General features: G+C 36.2%; 5 protein-coding genes across 11 annotated transcripts; 2 read left to right on the top strand and 3 right to left on the bottom strand.

Annotated features, from left to right (window-relative positions):
* Positions 1 to 224: 224 nt before the first annotated feature.
* On the bottom strand, positions 225 to 2483 carry LOC142540269 (uncharacterized). Its single transcript, XM_075646285.1, has 3 exons — positions 2334 to 2483; positions 1405 to 2176; positions 225 to 1291 (listed from the first exon to the last, which is right to left on the bottom strand). Exons 2-3 carry the CDS (start codon positions 2171 to 2173, stop codon positions 468 to 470), a joined length of 1593 nt encoding a protein of 530 aa, XP_075502400.1. The 5' UTR covers positions 2174 to 2176; positions 2334 to 2483; the 3' UTR covers positions 225 to 467.
* A 1342-nt stretch (positions 2484 to 3825) lies between these two features.
* LOC142540267 (KH domain-containing protein At2g38610-like) lies at positions 3826 to 7451 on the top strand. Of its 3 annotated transcripts, none has more exons than XR_012819072.1 (8): positions 3826 to 3989; positions 4115 to 4322; positions 4424 to 4515; positions 5245 to 5396; positions 6064 to 6177; positions 6308 to 6424; positions 6608 to 6813; positions 7087 to 7451. XR_012819072.1 is itself a non-coding variant. In XM_075646283.1 (8 exons), exons 2-8 carry the CDS (start codon positions 4243 to 4245, stop codon positions 7231 to 7233), a joined length of 843 nt encoding a protein of 280 aa, XP_075502398.1. In that variant the 5' UTR covers positions 3827 to 3989; positions 4115 to 4242; the 3' UTR covers positions 7234 to 7451. The 3 variants fall into 3 exon arrangements, 2 of the variants coding, with proteins under 2 accessions (XP_075502398.1, XP_075502397.1); XM_075646283.1 differs by having other exon boundaries at positions 3827 to 3989; positions 4427 to 4515; positions 6608 to 6751; XM_075646282.1 differs by having other exon boundaries at positions 3827 to 3989; positions 6608 to 6751.
* A 512-nt stretch (positions 7452 to 7963) lies between these two features.
* On the top strand, positions 7964 to 21014 carry LOC142540266 (helicase-like transcription factor CHR28). Of its 3 annotated transcripts, none has more exons than XM_075646281.1 (12): positions 7964 to 8150; positions 8745 to 8846; positions 8935 to 9145; positions 9233 to 9816; positions 13118 to 13189; positions 13269 to 13343; positions 13414 to 14317; positions 15818 to 15948; positions 17337 to 17558; positions 18827 to 19369; positions 19975 to 20184; positions 20651 to 21014. In XM_075646281.1, the coding sequence occupies exons 3-12, from the start codon at positions 8983 to 8985 to the stop codon at positions 20762 to 20764; spliced, it is 3018 nt and encodes a 1005-aa protein (XP_075502396.1). In that variant the 5' UTR covers positions 7964 to 8150; positions 8745 to 8846; positions 8935 to 8982; the 3' UTR covers positions 20765 to 21014. The 3 variants fall into 3 exon arrangements, with proteins under 3 accessions (XP_075502396.1, XP_075502395.1, XP_075502394.1); XM_075646280.1 differs by having other exon boundaries at positions 7964 to 8159; XM_075646279.1 differs by lacking the exon at positions 8745 to 8846 and having other exon boundaries at positions 7964 to 8159.
* A 679-nt stretch (positions 21015 to 21693) lies between these two features.
* Positions 21694 to 24667, bottom strand: LOC142540265 (protein FATTY ACID EXPORT 3, chloroplastic-like). Of its 3 annotated transcripts, none has more exons than XM_075646277.1 (7): positions 24323 to 24667; positions 23669 to 24056; positions 23382 to 23549; positions 22765 to 22811; positions 22610 to 22647; positions 22225 to 22332; positions 21694 to 21878 (listed from the first exon to the last, which is right to left on the bottom strand). In XM_075646277.1, the coding sequence occupies exons 1-6, from the start codon at positions 24566 to 24568 to the stop codon at positions 22242 to 22244; spliced, it is 978 nt and encodes a 325-aa protein (XP_075502392.1). In that variant the 5' UTR covers positions 24569 to 24667; the 3' UTR covers positions 21694 to 21878; positions 22225 to 22241. The 3 variants fall into 3 exon arrangements, 2 of the variants coding, with proteins under 2 accessions (XP_075502392.1, XP_075502391.1); XR_012819071.1 differs by lacking the exon at positions 21694 to 21878 and adding an exon at positions 21913 to 21990 and having other exon boundaries at positions 22031 to 22332; positions 24323 to 24666; XM_075646276.1 differs by lacking the exon at positions 21694 to 21878 and having other exon boundaries at positions 21913 to 22332; positions 24323 to 24666.
* A 1272-nt stretch (positions 24668 to 25939) lies between these two features.
* On the bottom strand, positions 25940 to 26431 carry LOC142538408 (RING-H2 finger protein ATL8-like). Its single transcript, XM_075643731.1, has one exon. The coding sequence runs from the start codon at positions 26429 to 26431 to the stop codon at positions 25940 to 25942; it is 492 nt and encodes a 163-aa protein (XP_075499846.1).
* Between the last annotated feature and the right edge of the window lie 356 nt (positions 26432 to 26787).

The following is a 26787-nucleotide window of genomic DNA, read 5'->3' as shown; positions in this document are numbered from 1 at the left end:
TTCAATTCTTGTATGTATAGTCCATGATCTTCCACAGTTTTAACAAGTGCCTCTGCCAATGACAATGAACAACTAACGGTGGAATGAGCGTGCCCTCGAAGATACATGCGTAGACAAACTAATCATCGTGTTCAATCGAAATGATAACAAATGTGTCCCACGATTCCAACTACGAGGCCAGACCAACCAACGGCGGAATGAGCGTGTCCTGGAAGATGCATGCGTAAACAAATTAATCATCTTGTTCAATCACCATGACAACAATGTGTCCCACGATTATAACTACAAGGCTACAACAACAAACGGCGGAATGAACATACCCTTTAAAATACATGCGTACACAATAATCATCGTGTTCAATTGAAATGACGACAAATGTGTCCCACGATTCTAACTACGAGGCTAGCTTTCGGAATTTCCAAACGAAAACATTGGAAGGTTACGCTACTCGACCATTAGATAACAAGTTATAAGAACGACCACCACCTCCTTTGGCCGTTCTCTTTGCGATAGGGAATGTGGCCACCTGAGCATACTCCATTAACCGAAGGCTTGCCTAACCATAACATGAGAGAAATACCGATCATACTGGCTATAGGAGCAACTGCAGCAGCAAAGAACCATCTATTTCTTGGAATCTTCTGGCCACCGTTCTCTGCATCGAAATATGCATTAACTGGTTCCCCTTGAACACCTACACCGTGATGAAATTGAGAAAGTTCATCTACCACAGCATCATCTATGTTGTCTGAGGAACCATCAACGTTTACATCATTCAGAGGCAAACTAAGCATTTCAACTTCACTGCCCCAGTTCCTTTTCCTTTCTTCATAATCGATGTCATCAGTTGGAAGCTCATATCTGCATAGAGGACATGTATTTCGTGTGCTTAACCATGGCAAGATGCAGGAGGGGTGATAGAGGTGAAGACAAGGAAGTTGATTTAAAACAGTGCCCACTGTTGGACATTCCTTGCAGATTGCACATGACAGATTATCCAGGTTTTCATACTGTCCATCAATCTTAATTTGGGGCAAGCTATTTACAAAAGATACGGCAGCAGGAGGTGCTCCCATCATCAAAATATCAGTTTCAGCAAGATGTTCCAGAGAATATTCAAATCCTCCCGCATCCAGGTAATCTCCAAGAGCTCCGGCATAGTTTTGTGTCTCCAACTCTTCAAAATTGGATAACAATTCATTATAACCGGCACGAGTCCTATTCCTAGCTCCAAGTGAAGTTGTACCATTAACATGAGGGGAATGTGATTGTCTGGACCAACCCATGTAGAAATTGTTCCTGTTGAATCCTAATGAACCATGAAGATGGTCTCCAGTTCTCAATGACTCGACCATGTTTTCCTGAGCATCAGCTTCCTCCCATTCACTCATCATTCATCTTCATCTTCATCTTCATCTTCATCTTCTTCCCCCTGATCTTCCGAGTTCCAATGGTAGACACCAGCATTCATTGGATCAATATCTGTATCACTATCTGGGCCACCTCCTCCAACAGCATATCCAAAATTTCCTACCTCCAAAAAACTCTGCCCATCTGCTGACACATCAGAATCTCCACCATAGGCACTGGAAGATAAGGTATCACCCTCACCATGGAAAACCCTGTATCTCATTATGCTGGCATTAGATTCACTCTCCCCATATAGAGAATCCAAACCATCACTTTCAGTGTCAGAAAACACTCTCCTCCATCTTCTAGACCCACTCGGAGTAGTATGAGAACTAACACGCCGAACTAACCTTCCAGTGCCATAATAATTGACAGATTGATTATCATGCTCCACCGCTACTGAGTGCGTTTGTCTTTCGACAGCAATCAATTCAGAAAATTGTTGAGAAAACAAATTCTCAATCGACTCAGAACTCCCATAAGTTCTCCTTCTTGCCCCAGGCATTCTCCTTCTATACACATCAGGTGAAGTGGTTTCAATGTCCAACAAGAATCTGCAATCTCCACAGACACCCGTCATGGCTTCTGGGCCGCCCGATTCATTACCGGACGATAAGATTCTTTGACATACAGCACACGTGGTCGAAAGAAGATTCAGGGACGTGTTGTTCATTGCCAAAGTATCACGATTGTTGTTCGGTGCTGACACTTGAGAAGATTCCTCCAAAACACTTGCATCCGTAGTCAAACTGAATCTACTCATTTACTGACAAAAACAAATGCTTCCATAAAATCAGAAGCGATATCAAATTCCGATAGAAAATAATTATCAAGTCCGATCATATACAAAAAAATAATGAGATTCATAACGAGAGGACGCAGGTATGGTCCAAGTAAGAAAATGCAACGGCATAGCTACTCACCTGATTATTTCAGTAGGAAACTGAACTTAGGGCTCCGGCAATCCTAAATTAGGAAATCCGATGAGATGCGGTGGTAGCTTGAAGGGAACGATGGTGGGTAGGTAAAGTCAAAGCAAAGTAAGAAAAAGGCTGCTAGCTCCAGACTCGCAATTATATATTAATCGAAATTATAGTATTAATAAAAAATATAATTTGAATTATTTACTATTATAAAGATTTGAAATTAGTGTGTACAAAAAATAATTAATTAAATATAATTATTAGAAAAATCGAGCGTTGGTGGATTGCCAAAATAAAAAAGAAAAATAGTAACAAAGCCGATACATTTTGTACGATATTTATTGATTTTTAATGATTTTTGTATATTTTAAAAGTCTAAATGTATTCAATTACAACTTTTATATACTCTATAGAAGTTTAGTGATATTCAAAATAGACTTTCATAGAGTTTTAAAAAGTCGAGTGATATTCAATATTTATTTTTAAAAACTCTATAAAATTCTACATGTATTCAAATTTTCAATATACTTTTAATAATTTCATGAAATTCATTAACATACAAACATTAAACATAAGGTACAACTATAAATTGTCAAAATTTTTATTTGGTTCAACCCAAAGATTTGGATGGATTTTAAAACTTCTAATTCATACACAAGCTATTTATTTCTCCACACATCACCTCTCTTCTTATATTCTCTCCTCTCATCTATATCTATCACTCTCTCAAATTTTCGAAGTGTATCTATATATATTTTATATTTTTTAGTTGATAGTTCATTTAATAATTTTTCATTTTAATATCATAGGAAATTTTGAACTCTAGAATTGAATTTGTGATTTTTAATTTATAATTTATTCAAATTAATGTAATATTCAATAATAATAAAAGATGATCAAAAAAATATCGATTAATTCTTAATAATTGAATAGCTTCGCAACAACCATGATTTTTTAAATTCTTTTTAGCATTTTCAATTAATACGTAAGCTATTATATTTTTATATAAAATTATATTCACACAATATTAAATAATATTTTTTCTATATGTATATTATCAATTCAAAAATAAGATTACAGATTAATCAATTTATGTATTTTAAAAAATTTACAAACATGCATACAAACCCATATATATACTTTTAAATAAATAAATTTATTTATTAATATAAATATTGAAAAAATATTTCAAACTGAATATGTTATATATGTTAATTAATTATTAGTTCGAAAAAATTAATAAAAAATAATATGTTATAATTAAGTATAAAATTTTATAAAAAAAATTTCACAAAAGTCTATCAAAATATTGTAAAAAAATTTACATGAATTCACATAAATCTGTTTATAAATATGTGAGATTATTTAAAATTCAATAAAAATCTATGAAATTCATAAAAATAAAGAATGATTAAAAATCATTAAAATTCGAATAAACTCCACTAGATAATTATTTATATAATAATACATTACATTCAACCCATCAAGCATAGGTTGGCAGCGAGTGTGGGTCTCCCAAATCATCCACGACAGTCATTCTCGGGCCTTGAAATAGAGCGAGCAGCCGAAGTTTTACAGAGTTATCTCTACTTTCCCAATGGATTTTACTGCCAATTTTTAAGCGTCGAGTAAATCTCAGCCCGAGGCAAATCACAGGTGAAAAAATGGCGATTTTGCCGTGCCTTTCCCCCTCCCTTGCGTTAAAATTACCTCTCACAGCTCTTTTATACGTTATTATTATTTTTATTCATCAACGATATTATTGTATTATTAATTTGCAGAAACCGACGTATGGGGGTATTCCGTGTTTTTGTATCTCTCTCTTCTCTTCTTGTCATTGCCATCTTTGAATCTTCTGAGTTGTGGGTGTTGACACAGACCAGCTGAAATTTTGATCTGCAAGCTTCACATGGCGGGGCGTTACAATCCCAACTTCTCGCCATCCAGAACCGTGTCTCCTCAGATTAGAAGCATCCCAGATGCGGACAGGTCTGATTCAGTATTTGGTTTGTGTTCTTTTTGTAATTTACTTGAAAGATTCTGATTAATATGGGTTCTCCTTTTTGTGTTTGATTCGAAACAAATGTTAGTAGTCGGTATTTATCAGAGCTACTGGCGGAGCATCAAAATATAGGTCCTTTCGCACAAGCTCTTCCCATTTGTAGCAGACTCCTGAATCAAGGTTACCTTTTGTGAATTAATTGGATCTTCTTCTTTTTGTCTGGATATTTTTTGCCTGTTTCAGACAGCCGCTGTTTGTTTTATATGTGCTTGATGGCTCTAGATATTCGTGTTGCTAGTTGTTTCTGCATCATTCTTGTGTCCCTTTTGTGGGCTGCGATTCAACATCTATCCTTACACACTCAAGTCTTTGCATTGTAATTATAATTATATTGTTACTATATGATTTTTTATTTTAGGTTTCATTTAGAAATTTAGAATTTCGGTATAGTCCTCTTTAATGAAGAACAAATGCTATTTAACTTGTCTGAAATTATATTTTCACATGTCAGTTTTGGAAATACAAGTTTTCATTGTTATAATGCAAGATAATAGTAAAAACTTAAAAATTTTCTTTTCTTTTCTGTTTTTTTTCCCATTTTACTTCAAACAAATGGTTTTGAATTTGTAAATTTCAATTCATTTCATTGAGAAAGTTTCCAGCTTAGCCAAGGTGCGGTTTGAAATTAAGGTGCGAGAGGAACTTGCTTTATCAATTATGTCAAAGTACACATATAAATAGCATCAATACGCGTAAGCTAATGTAGTTGTGCTCTTTATATAAGGTCTTGGAAATCTTTCGTTTAGAATCTAAATGTTAAAGAGTATTTTGTATAAAAAAATACACGTCTTCTAACATCTTACTGCTGTTTGATCATCATTTGAATGTTAATTTCTTTTATTTGTCCAGAGATCTTGCGGGTTACTGGGATGTTGCCCAATAACGGCTTTGGAGAACTGGAGAGGCTAAGACATAGAAGTCCCAGCCCTATGGCTTCTTCAGACCTTTTATCAAATGCTGGTTGTACAGGGTTAGCAGGCTGGAACGGACTAACTCAAGAGGTAATTGGTTTCTTTGTCATATATGTGCACTCTATACACATCTAGTGTTGCACATAGAGGCTATAAAGTAATGTGGCACTATATATGTTTTTTCCTTTCCTTTTTGAATTTTGATTTATCTGATTATCTGTTTTTATCTAGAGGGGTGCTTTTATCGCATTATTACCAAAAATTGATATACCTTGTAAATTGGGTAAGTCCTTCGAATTTTTGGTGCGAGGGTTTTATTAGTAGCTCACCTTAGCCTTTCTGTTCACAAGGCAAAAATGAAAATCATTAAAACATGATAATTCCTTCAGTCAATATGGTTGGTATACTGCAAAACTTTGAATCATGTGGACTGTCTGGTTAATCTATGCGGCTTCTGGAAAATTCTTTATGAAAGTAAAATATAAAGGGTTGGGTTCATGTGTTACATTGTTTATGACGCAATTTTTCTGTGGCAATTACAATTTACAACCAGATTTAAATTTCTTTCAAATTAAAGATTCAATAAGAGGAGTTCTGCGAAAGATACATCAATAACCTTTCACGATTTCCGCTATTCTTTTCGGCTTATTGAAGGTGAAATTGAATACATTGTGAGCATACCTATGTTTTGCCTCGGGTGAAACACAGGGTAACTAATTACTATATACATTCATTTGATTTCTCCACTGTTTTACAGAGGTACGGGCCCCCTGGTATGACTATGAACTGGCATGGAACTCCAGCAAGTCATAGTGCATATACCGTCAAAAGAATTTTGCGCCTAGAAATTCCTGTTGACACCTATCCTAATGTAAGATTTTGATGGAGCTGGTTTCCCTGACTCTCAATAATACATTGTTTGTGCATTTCCACTCTTTAGGGTTAGCATGCATCCTTCTTCACTAGAGTATCATCTTAATGCCTATCTTATGGCCTCATAGTTCAATTTTGTGGGGCGACTTTTAGGCCCTAGAGGAAATTCATTGAAACGAGTGGAAGCCACTACAGGATGTCGAGTGTATATTAGAGGATTTGGTTCAATAAAGGATGCTGACAAGGTAAGATATTGTGCCGCCCCTCCTTGTGATAGAACTCTTATCATTTTTTCTTTGGGTGAATCAAAATTATATGGTGAAATACTTTTATTTGTAGAAATGAACATTTACTGCTACTTGGCTTCAATTGAGTTTTTAATCAATGTTAAATGTTAACTTCATTCTGCTGGTGTTTGTAATCTGAAGGAAGAGAAGCTACGGGGTCGACCAGGTTATGAGCACCTGAATGAACCACTCCATGTCCTACTCGAGGCTGATTTACCTGCCAACCTTGTTGATATCAGACTACAGCAAGCACAAGAGATAATCGAGGAACTGCTAAAGCCAGTGGTGTGTATCTGAAACAGACCCCCTCATCACTTCTATGAAAGAAACTTATTCTCCTGCACTGTGTAATTCTCTGTTTTCTGAAACTTCAAATTGCCGAAAAGCAAGTCCTAAGTCTGAATAGCTGGACTTTTTAGTTCTACTCACTAGTAAATGCTAAACATTTCTCCTTGAATCTTCCAAGGACAGTGAATTCTGTAACCCTCGTCTTTCTAAGACCACCGAGTGCCATTGATACTACCTTCTCTGTAGTTGGAACATGCTAAAACGTTCTTGCTTTCGGTTGCTACTGATTATCTCTGCACGATCTTATTATTCTTTTGTTTGTTTCCTTGAAGGATGAGTCACAGGATTTTGTCAAGAGGCAGCAACTCCATGAGCTAGCCATGATAAATTCGAACATAAGAGAGGAGAGCCCGGGACCAAGTGGCAGTGTCTCACCTTTCAATACCATCGGTATGAAACGTGCGAAAACGGGATGTTAAGATGTCGAATCCGTTAGCTGTTTGTCGGAATTTTCTGCTCGTGTGTGTTCTACAATACCTTTTTAAACACATGTTTAACATTCCTCTAGTATATAATATAGGAAAATCCGAAAAAAAGATCTTCACAGTTGATAATTTTTTCCTGGATCCACTTCAATTTTTGGACTCAATACAGGAAGGTGTGGAAATGGTTCTCGAGTGGATTTAATTTGTTTTGTTATATCATTTCATCAATTCTCTTTTGGTTATTTCCATTTTTTTCACAAGCAGAAATAACAACTTGAAAATCTAAATTTCTATTAATCTACATGTATCTTTGAGCAAGAAAATGTGCCACTTGATTTGTGCTCCTTGGACAATGGATGAATCAATCACCATAATATACATAAGAACTTAAATTAACATTCAAAGTCATTTTTATATAATTTCATCGATCAATTATATATAAATGTTCTTTTTATCAAAATCTTGATCTTGTCGACTTTGGTAAGATTTGAATCTGAAATATTATTTACGAACAATCTAATTATTTTCCACGTCCTTGTAAAAAAGAAAGGAAGAGGTATATGTGTATTTAATTTTATTTTATATAATAATAAATAATTTATATAATATAGATAATAGACAATTTGTATATTTTTACTGTAAAAGTTCACACATTAAATAATAATTATTACTCTGTGTGTGTGTGTGTGAAATGACATTTGAAATGTATATGGAGGCAGACAATAAACAAAAAGTCTTGACGGGTTGTCACTCTCAGAAAATCGCAGGACTCGAATTAAATTAAATACTGAGTGTCTTTCTTCCCCAACGTCCCATTAGGGTTTTTCTCTGCTATATTCAAACGTACAACACAGAAGTCGGAACCAGTATCGACATTCCCATTTCGCCGGTTCCACATCAATGCCGCAATGGTACTTCAGGTTTGTAATTCCTTCTTTCCCCGCCATATTTCTCACAATTATTTTTTTGTGTGTGTGTGTTTTTTTTTTCTGAATTGGAATTTAAAAAGCCACTCATTTGACGGAGTCCCAGATGAGATTTGTTATTGCTCGTGATAGATACTTTTCAGGGAAGTTCGGAAGTCAAGATAGAATTTTTGGGATGAATGTTGTGAATTCTGTGTTGAAGATGAAATTAATCTGCTTCATTATTTTCTTTCAATGATCAGTGTTGGACCGTTGGTGTTTCCTTCCAAGACGCGTTTTTTTAAAATTTGTTTTTCATGCATGTAGTTAAACCCTGGCGAACCATCTGGGTTTCGGATTAACGCAGGGGTATCGTCTAAAGTAAATTAAATTTGTTAATTGCACCCGCTCCCGTCCTTGGTTAAATTAGTTTCCATCCATTTTTATTTGTGTTTTACCCGTTTCATTTAATATTTATGTTCCTTTTCCAATTTTTTGGCAGGTTCGACAGTGTTTTGGTATTTTTGCAACACATCATGTCCTATTATTTAAGATCATCTTTTTTTCAATGCTTTTGATCAAGTTTGCACACTTTCGCAGATTGTTGTCCATATGGATCCCATGGGTAGCTTTCTAGAGCTCAGTCAGAAATGTTCACCGTTTTTTGTGGAATGCGTAGTGGTTTAAGACAAATTTTGCATTTTAAGAGAAACATTTTCCTCCAGATGGTAGTGTCATGATTGCCACTACCTGTCCTTAAATATTTGAGGTGTTTCTATGTGAAAAGCAGGTCTCTTCAGCATTTGGAAATTTTACAGAGGTGGTAAGTACATCAGAAATGGCTTCATTGGATCCCATAGATATCAGTTCATCCGACAGTGACTCAGATTTACGGGAGATAGACAATTATAGAGAAGGGTCTCCTGTGATGGATAGTGCCTCTTCTGTAAATCATAGGGTACTTCCATCATGGGGATCTTCAAATCCTCCGCATTTGACGAGTAATATCTGAATTGCTGCATGCAAATACCTTCACAGTATTGTACAAGTTGTATTATAAATTAAGTTTGCTTTAATGCAATTTACAGGTTACAATGGTCATTCTCGTCAAGATCGTTCTTCCTCCAAGAGGCAGGTTGTTAATGGAGAAACTTTCTCAAAACCCCATGAGGTTCATAGTTTTATGGAGACCGCTGGAGCTTCAAGTTCAAGGATGGCTCGGGATGGGAATTTATACCAGTCTAATGGTTTAAACAATGCTGGTAGATTCAACACAACTCTTGAATTTAGTTCTTTTTCTGAATCCATGAAGAGAACACTTCCTGCATCCATCCAACCTTCCATATCGAGTGCGGGATCGAACAATTTAGTTAAGAATGTTGGTGGCAATCAAATTCATGAAACATACGGAAAATATTATCAACCTGCAACATGGTCTGATGTTTCAAATGGAAAGAACCATATGGTTGAAGATTTTCACCGGGGCGCCGTGAATGATTCATCATTGTATGAGAAAAGAGGAAATCGGCTATTACCTTCATCTTTGATGATTGGAAATTATTCTCCAACCCTTCAGGTTTTTAGTTCAAATGATTCCATGCATCAGAATGGGGTAGGTGAAGAAAGGACTCCTGGAGCTGATGAGAGATTTGTTTACCAAGCGGCTTTGCAGGTACTTTTTTTGGCGTGTTTCCTTATTTCATATTTTTGGGTTATTGTTTGGTGTTTTATGTTTTGTTTTCCTTGATAATTTGATATATATTTATTTTTTTGTGACTTTTGTATATAACTTTTTTCGATTTATTTTCACTTTCTTTATTCCCTTTTCTTGGCAGTGCTTTCTGAGGATTTATTTTTAGTTCATATTGCAGTGGTACTAGTTTTGTAGATTAAGAAGCTTAATAAATGACTTCACTCTCTTATCTTCTTGTTATGTTTTCAACGAATAGAGACTAGACTCAAGAGAGGAATAGAAAACACATGTAAATATTGTAACTCAATCATGATTCTTGAGGGCGTATATCTGCTGATGTTGTTTCAGTTACAACTCTTTTGTGTGGGCGTCTATGCTCTTCCTGGAGCTTTACTCCCCCTCCCCAATCAATTGACATGTTCCCCATCATATTCCTTTTTAAAAATTTCTTTTTGTTGTCCTTTTCTCTTTTCTATTTCTTCTTTGCTCCTCATTCTCTTTCTTCGGTTCTTATCTAACACTTCTTTATCGACCATGTTTGCTGTTTTTTTTCCCAAATTGGATTACCCCATTATTTCTTTTAACTCCATGGTGGAGTCATCCATATTAGGGCATATCCTGCTGGCACAAAATTCACTTATTCATTCAACTAATTGTATTTTCTATGAATTTTTTAGCTGTTGTTTCCTGATGGTGCCCATTTGATCTTTTTGGCAAATAAATCCGTTTTCAGAAGCTGGTTGAAGCCTTTGACATCAAGGTGGTCGGTGGAAATGAAGGACTGTAGGATTATTTAGGATGAAAACTGAAATAAGGATCGAGAATTATGCTGACAATATGGAAGGGTAATGTGAAATTGTTTTCAATCTTTGGTTTCAAACCATCAGCAGGCCTCTGTAGACTGTAATGCGGCCAATATTTTGAAAAATGGATTGGATAGAATTTGTAGGTTTACGACATGGCTCGTATTTTTCCATTTCCAGAATTTTGGTGTTTTCCAAATCTTCTTCGCTATTATTTTGTTCATACATACATTATAAACGCTTCAACATTTTATGATCAAGCTGATGAGAACTCAAATTATAGGGGTACCAAACTTTAAAATTTGTAATTTTGGAAAAATTGGAAATGGAGGTGGAAACATTTCTGATGAGACAGAACATTCACAAACTTTCCAGTGAAGATTGATTTTTGAAGGCAAGACCGGTTTGCTGGTTTGCATCAGTTCAATCTGTACACTATCTTGTTGACTATTCTGGATTGAATGCATACAGTTCCTACTTCCTAGTTGAACGTCCATATCCAGTTTCAAAACAATTGTTGTAATGGAAAAGTATTATTTGTTCTCTACTAGAATTAGACTCTGTGTACGGTGTTGGGCTTGAATATGTCGGATGAGGAAATTGATGGAATGGCATTGACGATTGGGTGCAATAGAGGCACATTTCCGCTAAAATATCTAGGGGTTCCTTTGGGAGGTAACCCATGACTATGGAGTTCTGGGAACCGGTCTTAACCAAAATGGCAAAAAAATTGGCAAGCTGGAAGAAATCTTTTCTGTCAAAGGGGGGACGCCTAACTTTGATCAAGGTTGTTTTAAGTGCCATGCCATCGTATTTTATGTCCATCTTCAAAGTGCCGAATAAGGTGGGGATCATAATGGAAAGATTGATGAGGAATTTTTTTTGGGATGGGGCCGATGGAGAAAATCAGTGCCATGTAGTAGGATGGGGTCAAGTGTGTAAACCAAAGGAAAGAGGAGGCCTGGGAGTGGGTAACATTCGTTTACGGAATAAAGCGCTTCTTGGAAAATGGTGGTGGAGAGGCTCGGTGGAAAGGGAGAATATGTGGAAAAAAGTGATCATAAGCATTTACGGTACTCAAGAAAATGGATGGGATTTTGGTCTGGCGGGGAATACGACCTTCAGAAGTCCTTGGAAATGTATCTCTCGATCTTACCCGGCTTTTCATCAGTTGGTACGAGGGGTGCTTAAAGAGGGTAATATCATTCGGTTTTGGGAGGATGAGTTGGTAGGGAGAGTCTCCTTTCAAGTTAGTTTTCCTTTACTATTTCAGCTTAGTACTTTAACTAACAAACCTATCTTAAGCTTTGTTGATTTAGTTAATAGCAGCGCTAACTTAGTGATTCATTGGGATGTCCGTTTTAGAAGGAATTTTACAGAGAGAGAAGAGGGAGAGTTCAATGATCTTCTACGGGTTTTACAGGACGTTAGATTGGAGTGGGGTGTTGAGGACTACAGAACTTGGGCGGGAGATTCTTCAGGGTTGTTTTCTGTTAAATCTTTTTATAGTTCGTTTTTTTCCTCGTCTTTCTACTCCCTTCATCTATTGCTATAACATCTGGAAAAAACCTGTCCCACCGAAGGTTCAAGTGTTTTCGTGGATTGTGGCTTTCGGCCAAATTACAGACTAACGACTCAGTGCAAAGAAGATGGCCGGCCTGTGTACTAAGTCCACAATGGTGTTGTTTGTGTCGAAGGAAGGAGGAAAGTCAAGATCATTTACTACTTCATTGTCCTTTTACTTCAATAATTTGGCAGCAGGCACTGAAAGAGCTGGATTTGGTTTGGGTTTCTCCGGAGAAGGCAAAGGAGATGCTTATTCTGGAACCATGTTTGCAATCTGGAAGAAAACATCTGACGTTCTGGTTTCTGATTGTTCATTGTATATTTTGGTCCGTTTGGCTGGAAAGGAATGCAAGAATCTTTGAAGAGAAGTCGGAGTTCGTCGACGAAGTCTGGGATAAAATAAAATTCAGGATTGCGACTTGGTCCACGACACTGCGTGAATATCGGCATCTTACTATCGGAGACTTAGCTAGGGGCTGAAAATTTGTATTGTCATGATTATGGTGTCGTTGTCTGACTTTTCCTACCTTATTTAGAGCGGATTTCTTATCCGCTTTTTGTAATTTTTATTTTACTATCAATAAAATATGTTTCCTATCAAAAAAAAAAAGAATTAGACTCTGTGTGGGTTGCTACCGAAGGTACTTTGGTTACAATGTGGCAGTATCGAAGTTCTGTATAGTGTTTTCTTAATTCATTTTTTCAGGTAAATTCGGTAACTTGGACATTGGTCCTTTCTCTTTCTCTAATGTATTTTACTTTGTTTCATGTTTACAACCTACAAAAGACCAACCTATATTTTGAGAAAATTTTCTTGCAACTGTGTACCCAGCTTGAGACAATGAGACCCTATTCCATGTGATTGCTAAATAAGTGAACAATTGTATGCTGGACTTATTATTTTCCTGCAGGATTTGCATCAACCCAAAGATGAAACTGATTTACCCGTGGGAGTTATGTCTGTATCTCTGCTCAGGCACCAGGTCATTGTTTGCTTCTGTTAGACACCCTTTAATTGTGCTGTACAAATGTAGTTCTAAGCCTAGGCCTTTTCACTTGTAGAAAATTGCTTTGACGTGGATGCTCAAGAAGGAATCATCTGATTTATGCTTGGGCGGAATTTTGGCTGATGATCAGGTCTTCGAGCTAGCCTTGCTGCTCACTTTTTTTTCCCTAAAATATTTCTTACAAATTTTCCATTTTGCAGGGCCTTGGTAAAACTGTGTCCATGATTGCCCTCATATATGCGCAGAGACTTGTGGAGGGAAAATCTAAGCCCAAAGACTCATGCAATGCCCAAACTGAAGCTTTAAATTTGGACGACGACGACGAAAATAGGGATCTTGCACCTGATGAAACAATGCAGGCTATAGAAAGTGAGGAATTTACTATACTTCCACAGACAAGTAACACAATAAAGGGATTTCACTGCAAGAGGCCGACAGCAGGTACATTGATTGTGTGTCCAGCTAGTGTTCTTCGACAATGGGCGCAGGAGCTGCATGAGAAAGTTACAGATAAAGCTAAACTGTCTGTTTTAATTTATCATGGAGGTAATAGGACTAAAAGTCCTGCATCATTAGCAAAATATGATGTGGTTTTGACCACATATGCCATTGTATCCAATGAAGTTCCAAAACAACCTTTGGTTGAAGAGGACGACAACGAACCTAAAAATGGAGACATATATGGATTATCTTCTACATTTTCCATGGCAAAGAAACAAAAAAAGTTGTCAGCTAATAAGAGGTCCAAGAAGGGTAAAAAGGAAATCAATATTTCTGCTTTTGATAGTGATTGCGGTACACTAGCGAAGGTAAAATGGTCTAGGGTTATTTTGGATGAATCTCAAACAATAAAAAATCATAGAACTCAAGTGGCCAGGGCCTGCTGCAGCCTTAGAGCGAAGCGAAGATGGTGCTTATCTGGAACACCGATACAAAATTCAATAGATGAATTATTCAGCTACTTCAGATTTTTGAGATATGATCCATATGATAAGTATAAAACATTTGTCTCCTCGATTAAGGCCCTAATTTCAAGGGATTCGGCCAAAGGATACAAAAAGCTTCAGGTGGTTTTAAGAAATATCATGCTGCGTCGAACTAAAGGTGATTTTCAATTTCTTCTATCATTATTTATCCGTGAGATCACTCTTTAATGTAACATAGTTTTGTACAACAATGTTTCTATCTTTTGACAACACACGGAGGTTTGATAAAATGATATAGGGTACTGATCTCAGTTTTTTTTGTTTTATTTAAATTAGAAAACATGTTCAGGGATGGATGATATGGTAGGTAGTAAAAGATTTGAAAGGATTTTTCATTTTTCAAATCATTCATGATGCAACACGGACCTATGAGTTTTTGACATTAATTTATTATTTTGGGAAAGTTGGAGAGATTCTTAACTGTGATGTATATCAGGATCCTCCATTTTTTTTAATACTAGAGCAGTACCCCACATATGGATTGATTCTATTGTGTAAGATGATATGTTTTATGGAAATTTAAAGTTTCGCTTGAATTCTCGGTTTCCTCTGTTTACTTTTTCCTCACGAGGAATCTCATTCCTGTATTAAAAAAGTAACAGTTTACTGTAGGCGACTCTGTTTCCATTTTGGATCTTCCTTTTCTTGATGTAAATTTTTTTAGCAGTCTACTCAGAACTTATTTTCCTAAATCCTAAAATGATAAACAAAATAATTCGAGGTCATCCTAAAGAACGCCCAATACTGGAAAAATGAAAGACTAGCTCGATATTTTTTGGCAAAACCGCCTTCTCACCTGTGAGGTTCTTTTTTTAACACTAACCAACCAATCCCTTTTTAGTTTATCCATTTCATTGTCTAATAGTTTTCAATCTCTTCAAGGCTTATATTTATCCAAACAACTGTTCCTTATTTGAAATTATACTTTGAATCATGAACATACTTTTAGCAGTTTAAGATGCAACTTACATAATTTTTGAAGTTTTTTAGATGGCTTATTTTTCAGTTGTGTGTGTATGCTTGTGTGGTTCATTCTTATTCTCGAGTTTTCATTCAAAAGATGGTCATTTTCATTCAAAAGATGGTCATTATTTCCTTTGAATATGTATGATTCATCAAGGCAAGAGTCATGAAATTACATTTGGTGCATCTTGGAAGTTGCATTCTTAATTAAAGTTTGAATTTGGCCATTCCTTTGGCCTTTTCGTTTAGAGTTGAGATAAGCATTTGGCCTTGTTATGCTATAGTTAGAAGAAAAGAAGAAATGAATGCCATAGATTGTATAACATGTTTCTACAGTGAACATTATGTGCTCTATGGTTGTGCAACACCCAATTGCAACGAGGCTATTGATTTTAACTGTTTCACATCCAAGGTATTGAGCTATGGTGCAAATTGTTTTGGCAGATTCTCTGTGGTGCTTGATTAGTTTTTTTATCAGATCTTATTTCTTTTGATTTTTTTAAACTTCATGGTTTGTCATTATTAATCAAAATAGTTAATTTCATGTTGTTTTTGATGAACATGCACCCTTAAATGGTCACGGTTGATTTCACATTTGTAGAATATTTTATATTGTCTAATGCTAATAATCTTTTTTTTTTTTTGTGTGGCTTAGGCACATTTATTGATGGCGAGCCTATCATCACCCTGCCACCCAAAAAAGTACACTTAAAGAGGGTGGATTTTGCATCAGAAGAAAGGATTTTCTATAGCAAACTTGAAGCAGATTCACGCAAGCAATTTAAGGTTCCTCTTCCTTTGTGGGACTCATGTTTATTTCACTGTGTTTGTGTGCATCTCTCATCCACTTTTCCAGTTTCCATTCAGTTGTAAATGCATGTATTGACGTGATTCTGTTGATGTTTACTACTTGATTTGTGGCCAATGTCAGCAATTATTGTTATTCTTGTCTCTGTTTTGGTGCTTTATTAATCATCCCTTGCTCATTTTCGCTTTAGTTTCCTCCCCTCTCATAATTGTTACCTGTTCTCTTTAAAACTATCGCGATAGCTTCTCTGTGTCTTCATTGTAGAGCAAATTATCTGGGAATACCATAGAGTCTATTGCTTTGGATATCTTTTCTGTTTCTATTTTATTGGATTATGTGGAACAGAGTTTTTTTTTATGTTTATATATTTGCCTCTGGCATGTTGGGGAGGGGGGGGGGGGTATCCATGTTATTAACTGAATTACTGAAGTAATTTAATCAGTTGTTGACAATGTTCCTTGTGAAGCTATAGGTACACAACTAGGCATGGAGACTGTAATTTGTGAATGGGATGGGAATTCTTATGTTATTATATTGCTACATTATGGTCTAAAATGTCCTGGGGCTATCTGCCAAATATTCTTTTATGATCGGCATCATTATCTTAAAGAAGTGGTGCTTGTATATAATGGAATTAGGCGCTCATAGGTCCTAATCCGTTATAATAAGCTGCTGTTGATGATCCCCTTGTAACTAAGTATCTTGCTTCATTTCTGGGTCACAGTAATGAGTTTACCAATAAAATTCATTTTAATTCTGATATTTTGCAACCCTATTTCTCTGTTGGTTAAATGTCATGTGGAATTATTGGTTTCAGCACGTAGAATTGTGTTTTGCTTCTAATATGAATAAATTTATGGAATAAAATAGGATTACTGGTCATCAGACTAACCATACCTCTTGACCAGCCATTGTTAACGATGAATAAGAGAGCCTATCTACTAATTGATAGAATGCATAGGTTGATAGGAAGACAAAGCTGGTAGTGTGTCTTTTTATGAACCAATAGGGTAATTTATACACTTTCCTCTGTGTCTACTGGAAATAACTTTGCACATTAGACATTAGTAGGTAGAACATTGAGGTTGGTGCTAGAGAACCTGTGGTCCTTTCATTGATAACAGGAGCACAAGCTCCTGGAGATTGTGGTGCCATGGGACAAATTTTAGGACAAGTGTGTCAAATCTTTTATTTGCCATGAATCATGATTTTAAATTCAGAGTCCTTTTTCTGATCACGGTCGTTAATTTAAATCTATAGTTTGTTTATGCTTTTCACTTGTATCTTTTACTTGATGGTGAATTAATGACATTTAGTTTCGATTATGATTGACAAAAAGTTTGGATCTAAAATATGTAATTTTCAGGCTTATGCTGCTGCTGGCACATTGAATCAAAATTATGCGAATATACTACTGCTGCTTCTCCGACTTCGTCAAGCATGTGACCATCCATTACTTGTCAAAGGGTTCCGTTCTGATCCTGTTGGAGAAATTTCCTCTGAGATGGCCCAGTCACTTCCGAGGGAGTTACTTGTTAATTTATATAAATTACTGGAAGATTCTTTGGCCATATGTCTTGCATGCAAAGTATGATATCTCTCATTTAAGACCTTTTTTGTTGCAAACATATGAACCTGGTTAATCTCATGCAATCATCTTCACGGATTACCAAAACCATTTAATCTTGCTTGTTACTGAACCTTAAGGAAGTCTTCAACTATATTGTTATTCATAAAACCGATGGCTTGCTACTGTTAATCTTGATGAATATGGTTGAGAATGGTGCGGAGTTAAATAAGACTCCATGTAGAATCCTTAAATGTTGTGGTTTCTGATCCCATGCATAATCTTCGAAATAAGAAGGAAATGGAATTATGAGAGTTTGTAATTTCTGATGGAAAACTTTAGAATCTGTTGCAGGGGGAAAACACATTGAAGTTTCTCGCCAAATTTGGAAGTGCAAAAATGAACTTTGTGTTCTATTAGAGACCCATTTTTATTGGAGACGTCTCAATTGGTTTCTGTATTTATGTAGCAGAAATCTATTCAAGGAAATCTCACACGAGAAATACAAAAACATGTATAATCTTACAAGTAAATAGGAAGCTCTAATGTTTTTACCCTGTGATCGTCTTGCATAGATTATTATCTAGATAGAGGCAAAACTTTTAGACAATCTCAACCTTGTTCATTGGGGGTTGATCACGGTGGTTGATTTATGTTTCCTTCATAAATCAAGATATTTGTTGACCCCCTGATCTTCATTTAATCTACTATTTTCTTTGTGCTTCCGTGACCAACTGATCATATTTTCTCGATTGCTCAAATACTAGAGGTGACCTCTTTGGTGGAGATTTGAGTAAAAACTTGAGTTGATTCGTAGATTTGATGTATTGGAAAATGTCATGATGGATGTCTATTTATCACTTTTTTATGGAGGCTGGGCTGTATATATTGTTTTAGATTGTTAAAGGATGTCTATTCAATTCTTTCTTTATGCTTGTCAAGTAGTGAGTTTTATGAGTTTTGTATAATGGTCCTGCTAGTATCACTTGTTAGAGTTGCTTGATTTATTGTCTAGTATCTACAGCGTCAATCATGTTAGTTGTTGGGAACTGTTTGTTGGATAATACCACTGTCAATGCATGCTTGTTGGGTTCTTCTCATCATGCAAAGGGTAGGGGTGGCAATATGGTTTTGGTGGTTGTGATAGTTACAATTACCATTGTAACGGTTACACGAGTGACGAAAAATTTATCCATAACAACTTTCGCTTGTAGATTTTTCATTACAGGTAAGCTATATGTTAACTACAAAAGGCTAAAGTTTTTTTTGAATGATTTATTATTTTACAGGATACTCCTGAAAATGCAATTGTCACAATGTGCGGGCATGTTTTCTGTTATCAGTGTGTCTCAGCTCATTTGACAGGGGAAGATAATACCTGTCCAGCCCCAGAATGCAAAGAACAACTTGGTGCGGATCTTGTTTATTCCCGAGCTACTTTACGAAGATGTTTATCTGATGATATTGACAGTGATTCCGCTGTTTCATATGAAATGGGTGAGAAATCTAAGGTTCTGCAGACTGACTACATATCTTCTAAAATCAGATCTGCTCTGGAAATTCTCAAGTCACATTGCATTTCTAAAAGTCATAGGTCGAAGTCATCCGATTTGGTTACACTTGAGGGAGATGCTTCATCTTCAAGTGGTGTTTACTTAGATTCCGAGAGTGAAGAACCTGAAAAGGCCATTGTGTTTTCCCAGTGGACTAGCATGTTGGACTTAGTGGAGATATCACTGAAGAACTCCTATATAAATTTCCGCAGGCTTGATGGTACAATGTCGATAGCTGCTAGAGACAAGGCTGTCAAAGATTTCAACGCTGATCCAGAGGTTGGATTTTGATCTCCATGTAACTCATTTTCTTACTAATTAAATTAAGTGTATTTTTCTCTGAGGTGTCTGGACGTCTTCCATTCTTATTGTCTTCAGTGGTATCTGATTGAAGATATAGTTGCTGAATTTCATGTTGCAGGTTCTTGTCAAACTTTTTTACATCATCATTCAGAAATTTCGGGTTAGAAAATCCCATGTAGGATACAATTTCCCATTGGATACAAAGGATTAAAGTTATATGTTAATGTTTGACAAACCGCTTGACATATTTTTTTAGTTGATTAATTGCCACAATTTCTAATTCCAAGCATTAGCTAGTAGATAAGAATTCAAACAGTGATAAAAAGAGTTAACCAAGGAGTTACTTCTTCATTCCAAAATTGAGCTTGAAACATTTCTCAACTACAGTGTAATGTGACCGACTTAAGTTGGAAAGTCCGCCCTTCATCAATCTTTTTGCCCACTAAATCTTAATCATTAGTACCCTAATCACGTGCTATATGGTTTCTTGATTATTAAATCAGTCATGGATTGTGTCAGAATAATTCCTCAGTCATTACCTCTGGTCAATGAACTCGTGTTCAATATAAATTTATCCGCAGGTGGATGTCATGTTGATGTCTCTAAAAGCTGGAAATCTTGGCCTGAACATGGTTGCTGCTTGCCGTGTAATTCTTTTGGATCTTTGGTGGAATCCGACAACAGAAGATCAGGCTGTTGATCGTGCACATCGGATTGGGCAGACACGTCCTGTTACAGTATCAAGGTTAACTATCAAGGACACTGTTGAAGATCGCATTTTGTCTCTTCAGGTATCCTCACATCTAATATTTTTAAAATTGTTTATTGGTTATTATTTATCTATTGTGAGCCTGAGGTTGTAATGTCTGATTGAGCCTGGGTGGAATGAACACCTTTACAAGGTTACTCTAGGCTATGAATTCGCCCCTGTTTAGGTGCTTTTCATACTCTTGCCTGGAACCCAAAGGTGAATGGTGGCTGTTGGCTTGTTTGTTACGTTGGAGTTTATGTTGGTTGGCCTCATTTGAGATCCAATATTTTGTATATCACCTGAAGTTTTATATTTGATGGGGACAAGACAATGCTGAAATAATCAGTTTTTGTGTTTGGAAATTGATTTCCTTCTGAGTCAGATTTTTGAGCTTTTGTTTTCTGGACTTGCATCGAAAGATTTGAGCTAAATGAGTGGATGCAAGTTTAAGGATGAATTGATACCGTATTTTACTCTTGCTAAAATTCTGTTCATTTATGCGTCAGGAAGACAAGAGAAAGATGGTTGCGTCTGCTTTTGGTGAAGATCAAAGTGGCGTGTCTGCTAGTCGCCTCACGGTCGAAGATCTCAGATTTTTATTCGAGGGCTCTGGACGCTGACAAATATGAAATATATAGATACAAAAATGACCGTAGAATTAAAAGTCTTGGTGGCGTGGCAGCAGCATTACATGATTTTGTACAAAATATGCTAATGTCAAAAGTTATCTTGTTCATTGTATGTGAAGGTCCGCATATTGTGTGCTGCACATCGACTAAATTAAAGATTTCTAACCTGTAAATATCCTCATCGCCATCTTTCCACTGTAATTTTATTTTATTTATTATGTTAATTGCATTTATAACCTCCCAATGTTATTTTTTTTAAAACATTTTTTCCTAATCTCCATAACTTAAAAACTTAAAATTTATTAATACTAACCATCTAAATCTATTTTCATCGGGTCAGGTTTGACTAATGTTCCGTTATGGTTCAAGATTTATTCATTGATGCAAAGAACCTCAAATTATGTTGTTGATAATATTGATCTTTGCGTTAGCCGTTAAAGAAGAGCCGAGAAAGAACACGTTTTTAATATTTTTTTTAAAAAAAAGAAAGAACACGTTCTTATTTATTTATTTTTTACTCTTAATTGTCGCTTACGCTTGTACACATTCCTATATCTAAAGGAGAATGGTTGGCATAAATCTTTGATTGAGGTGGGATTATGTAGATACTCTTGTCAGTATTAGTTGCTCGCTGGTCTACAAATGTCCTGTCTTGTTTACCTGTAAATATTGTCATGACACGTATGTCTCATGCAGAGAGAGAGGGACTCTGAGAATAGGGATACAGTGGCGAAATATATACCGTAGAACCAAATCATGAATCACCTACCCAGTCAATCGACTGATCGTAATTGGAACCTCGAGATAGAGGTGAAAATAGATAATCTTTGCTGCGGGCATCATTCTTGTACATTATGGACCTTACATACACGCTACCTTTCATGAACTTCCCCTAGTTTGGGAAATTTTTTATCGGATAGCTGTATATATCGATGTAAATGTTATTCTGAGCATTGAGTTCGAGTAGAGGGCTTCGCATGGTGCAGAGCTCTGAACTTTTTCTATGTTTTATTCTTGCAGTTAGGAATACACTCCATTATGAACAGCTTCGATGCAAAGAAAGAAATCCAATGGGGTCAAGGAGTCTTTTGGACTCCCATCAAATCTGCGCTAAGATATTAGATTAAATCACAGTAAAATATCGAACTCATTACACTTAGTACATTCATTAAAAAAGGTATTGAGGTCATTACAAGTTGGAACAGAGATAGGACACACTCCATTATACACAAAACAGTATTTGGAAATAAGGTCTACGTTCGTTTGCGTCTCTCTCCTTGTTAAAGTAAATCAGTCAGAACACCAGAAACAGTCGGATTCCCTATTCTCTATGTTATTTAAATCGCAAGCCCTCACCCAGAAATTAAATTTATACAGCCTGATTAAGTGCTATCGTCCATTGGCTTTAAAGAGACTACGATGCAAGATGCAAGATGCGAAATTAGTCACACCTCTGTATGAAGATTAATTAATCCTGTAACCTTGCTTCCGAATTAGGTTCCCTCGGCTGACCTCTATCTCTGATGATCCTGTAGAGATAGAATGCAGCTACTCCACCACTGCACATGACATGTCATTGTTAGGACACAGATTGACCAATGTTTGATCATCCTTCAAGAGAGCACAAAAGGTACAATGTGCACGATGCATGCTCTTTCGTCATTCATTATAAACAACACAACCCATCCCCTATATCTCATAAAAAAGTATTTCATGTTCAAAAGGTAGGGATATGTATATCAGAGAGCAGAATATAAAACTACTGGGTTAATCAAGTAAACTGACAGAGAAGGAAAGTATGATGATCACAATTCAGAATTTCAGAGAACAAGAGACCTCACAATGGTTGTGAAAAATTTGAATATATATGGCCGCTGCAAAGAGCACAAACGAATGATGTTTAGAGCAATAAAATAACATCGTTTATAAATTCATCAATTAGACAACAAGAACAATAGACAGCCTCTCATGACTGAGAAAATACAACTTACCATAGACAACAAGAGCAATTGTCTCAGAAATAATACAGTAGCAATTGCTGCAGCAATAACAGATCCAAAATCACATCAAGAATTGCATTAGTAAAGTCTATTCCAATTTTAGAAAGCACTCAATCAGACAAGGTTATTTTGAATAAAGATGATTCCTTCCAATAAACAGCCAAATCATGGGATACTTTGACAGATCAATAATTTTTTCTTGTATAATAAAACTATGGATTCTTAAATGGTTATATGTAATTTAAACACAAGCAGACAACAACATGCACAGTACAAAAAATCTTAAAGAGGCAAATGATGTGATGCAATATAAAACTGAAATAGAAAGTTGACAGATTAAACAAGAACTAATGCCTAATAAATATAAGGTATGAGCATGTCTCCACCAAAACATCTTTCGCAGTAAAAAGTTTGAAAGTTAAGGATCATATATGAATGACTGTCTTTTGATGATTAAGAAGTTTTTAGGCAACAAGTCACAAGTGTAACACTGTAACTACGAGCATAATTTTCAATATCAATGAACAGATAGCTAGCTGAGGAAAAGTAACTGTCATCAATACAGAGAAAATTGGAATAAGTGTACAAATTTCATTTGGAATACAAACCTGCTTGCCCTTTCAAGACTAAAGGCGCTGAATCCCCCTTTTTCCAAGATTTCAAACTTGATATACTCAACGCCAAAAGAGTACCGCCAAGTATAATACCAAACCTGATGGCAGGTATACTTCCAGTGAGCATGAAAGAAAGAAAGCCTCCAAAAGAAAGAACAGCACCTGGAAAGTATAAGTAGGATAAGAACACAAATATTTTAGCCGGTATGACTTTTACGCATCAGTTCAAAAGTCGAATTTCGACAGAGTAGATGCAAGCAAACACTTTTTGCTCAACATACCATAAGGTATTCCAACGTAGAAGTCCCGCACTTTAGAGACATCATCCAACTCATCGTGAGAAGAAGTAAAGGTGTCAACAATATCCTTCACAGGCTCCGGATAATTATCTGCAGCTGTGGCAAAGTATTCTTTGCTTTCTTCAGTAATTTCTTTTGCAATGACACTCAGATCCTGACTTGCTTTTTCAGCTTGAATTTTCAATTTTCCAGAAGTTTCATGTAATAAAATCATAGCCTTTTCACTATAAAATTTATATGCTTCTTTTGAGACACTCTGCAATTTTAAGGATTGTTCTTTAAAAGATTTGAGCATCTGCTGCCATGCTACATGTGATTCTTCAGCTCCCACTTTCAAACCCTCATCCTCTATGCCAATATCTGAAGGCTTCTGAAAACAAATTACAATGAAAATAATCAATTATATGATTCAAAAAGCATTTGATGTACAAAAAAACGTAGTATCGCACACTTGTACAACACACAAAAAAAAAAAACATTTTTCCCATGTAATATGAAACTAGAAAAGAAGCACATCCCTGGAAGCATTAATAAAACGGAGTTGCACACATTGTATCGCACAATTTGTACATTGCATAAAGTTAAAAACTCCCAAATAGATGATAAAAATAAAAATAAATTAAAAAGATACGTCACCGAATCCTCATGAGAAACGGCAGACACAAGCAGCGAGCGATTCCCAGAAATCCGGCGGCCCAACGGTGAGAAATTGGGGGAGAAGCCTCCAGGAGCAGGCGACGAAATGGAAAGTCTACAACGAGTGGTGGTTTTGAGGAAAGATTGAAACCCCAGGGAAGCGGAGGGCGGTGGAGAGAGTGTCATAGAAGCGGAGGCTGCGTTGCAGCTAGGGTTTGGTATTGTGGTTGGCTCCAAAATGTTCATCGCTGATGATTTCGTGTAGCGATATATGTCGGGGGGTTAGGCTTAGGCGTGAACACTGAGAATCAGGTGTGTGTGTCCCCACGGAATCTGGTTGATCGGTTGGCTGCATCCATCCAAAGCCTAAATAAAACTTCTAGGATTAGGAATTCTTAAAAATAACATAAATTATTTGATATCAAAATCTTAAATCCAAATAAATTATGACACAATCTTTTCTCACTCAAAAAAACAAAAAAACATAAAAAGTATTATAACATACAAATTTATGTTGTAAAATTAAAATATAAAAAAATCCTACTTAATATTAAGATTTGGAAAGATTTTTGAAAGTGTTTCCCACCTTGGATATATTCTACACCATGAAACAAGTAATGTATGGTTTAACGGACAGGGCAAGCGAGGGATATATGCTCGGAGCTCTAAGGCAACTTGTCCTTCCCACTTTCGATCAAGGTAATAAGATTTACAATGTAACAATAAGAATAACATGCAATGTGCATTTTGTGTCAAGATTTAACCACAATAATAAAATCAAGATCGTTTCTCCTCCAAAAATGATTTATTCCGTGAGAGAACGCATTAGGTATTTATCTAAACCAGTAGTTTCTTGAGTGGATTCTACATTAGCCCCAAGACGTTGGTCTCTAACTAAAAAAGTAAATGCTTGAGCATGAGAAGCTTCTTTCTGGTCTAGTAGGTCCGTAAAATTCGCTATGATAAGCAGTATTATTGAACCAGACAAAAAACAAGCAATAAAACCAAAAATGGCTAAAATACTGCAAAATACGTTCAGATTAAATGATCGTTATTGGTTAAGTGGGCTCTAAACTTGAAAATTTTCAGATATTATGTTTAGAGATGTTAGAAATATTAATTTTTAATATATATATGTAGGTCACGTGTGTGTTTCTGGTCATGCATGGAGCTAAGGTGTCCTTTAGGAGTAAAAGTGGGCTACGCGGATGGGCTTCCAACCAGAATCCATGTCCGACCAAAATGTCAGGCTGAAATTTTTTTAGCCCACGCTTCTGGGATCAGAGAGAGAAATGCATGGTGTGTATGACTTTGTGCTTCAATAATGGCAATGATACATTCACGACATAGACTACAAATTTAAGATTATCACATGGAAATTAAAATTTGATTGGACATACGACAAATAATAAGATACTAATCAATATCATATTTTTATATTTTAAAAACCTTAAAAATTTGAGCGAATCAAATAAGATTATAATTGCATATTAAATTTTCTGATCCGTCTATAAATTAAACGGAATACAAAATCTAAGATTGTTGCTTAGCTTTTAAAGATATAAACTTGTAGGATTGCATTAATATACTTCTCCTCAGATGCTGCGCTGTGTCTAGCTAGGGCAGTTCCACCTCCAGCAATGACGCCCGACAATTGGGGCAGGAGGAATGCGACAGTAGCCACGTATCTATGCACCCTACATGAAACCCATGGCGGCATTTCGGCAGAACCCGGACCCTCTCCCCATCCATAAACTCCCCCAAACAAATCGGGCACTCGCTACTCGTCGAAATCCCACCAGGCGATCGGTACACGGCCACGGGTATCCGGCTCAGCGCGCGCTTCTTCAGCCCTGTGCAGGCAGCAGATTGTTGGGGTGGGCTGCGGTCAACCAACTGCCGCATGCCACATCTAACGATTAAGTTCAACCCGAGTGCGAATAATAAAGCGAAAAGCAACACCGCCAGGATGATCAACATGCTAGTATCGAAATCTTCTTCCGAGCTGGCATCCCCGGAGTAATTAATGTTTGAAGGATCGGTATTATCCGTGCGGTTGATCCGGCCTGCCTCCTCCATCAGGCGTCGATGAGATTGAGCTATCGCCATCCAGAAGCAGCACAAACTTAATTATTGTGATGTATGAATGAATCTAGCTAGTGGCCGGCCATGCATAATATTCAGTACAGTTTCAGAACGCAGTGTTCATATACTTATAAATATTATCATCATTTTTTTATTATGTTAAATGAATATTAGTTAGTTATTTTAATTTCTAAAAACCCAATTTAACCAAATTTTACTTATTTATTTTTGATTAGTTGATTCGGGCATGATATTATATTTTGAGTATGATAATGAAGATAAAAACAAATAATTAGTTTGAACAAATTTGGTGGTAGCTGACCAGCCCCCACTAATTCCATTAGAAAATTGATTTAAGAATGAGTATGTCTCTTGTGAGA

Source organism: Primulina tabacum, chromosome 3 (assembly GCF_025594145.1).
Source record: "Primulina tabacum isolate GXHZ01 chromosome 3, ASM2559414v2, whole genome shotgun sequence".
NCBI classification, from domain to species: domain Eukaryota; kingdom Viridiplantae; phylum Streptophyta; class Magnoliopsida; order Lamiales; family Gesneriaceae; genus Primulina; species Primulina tabacum.
Note: the sequence above shows the minus strand (reverse complement) of the source record. Positions and strands in the feature narration are given on the sequence as shown.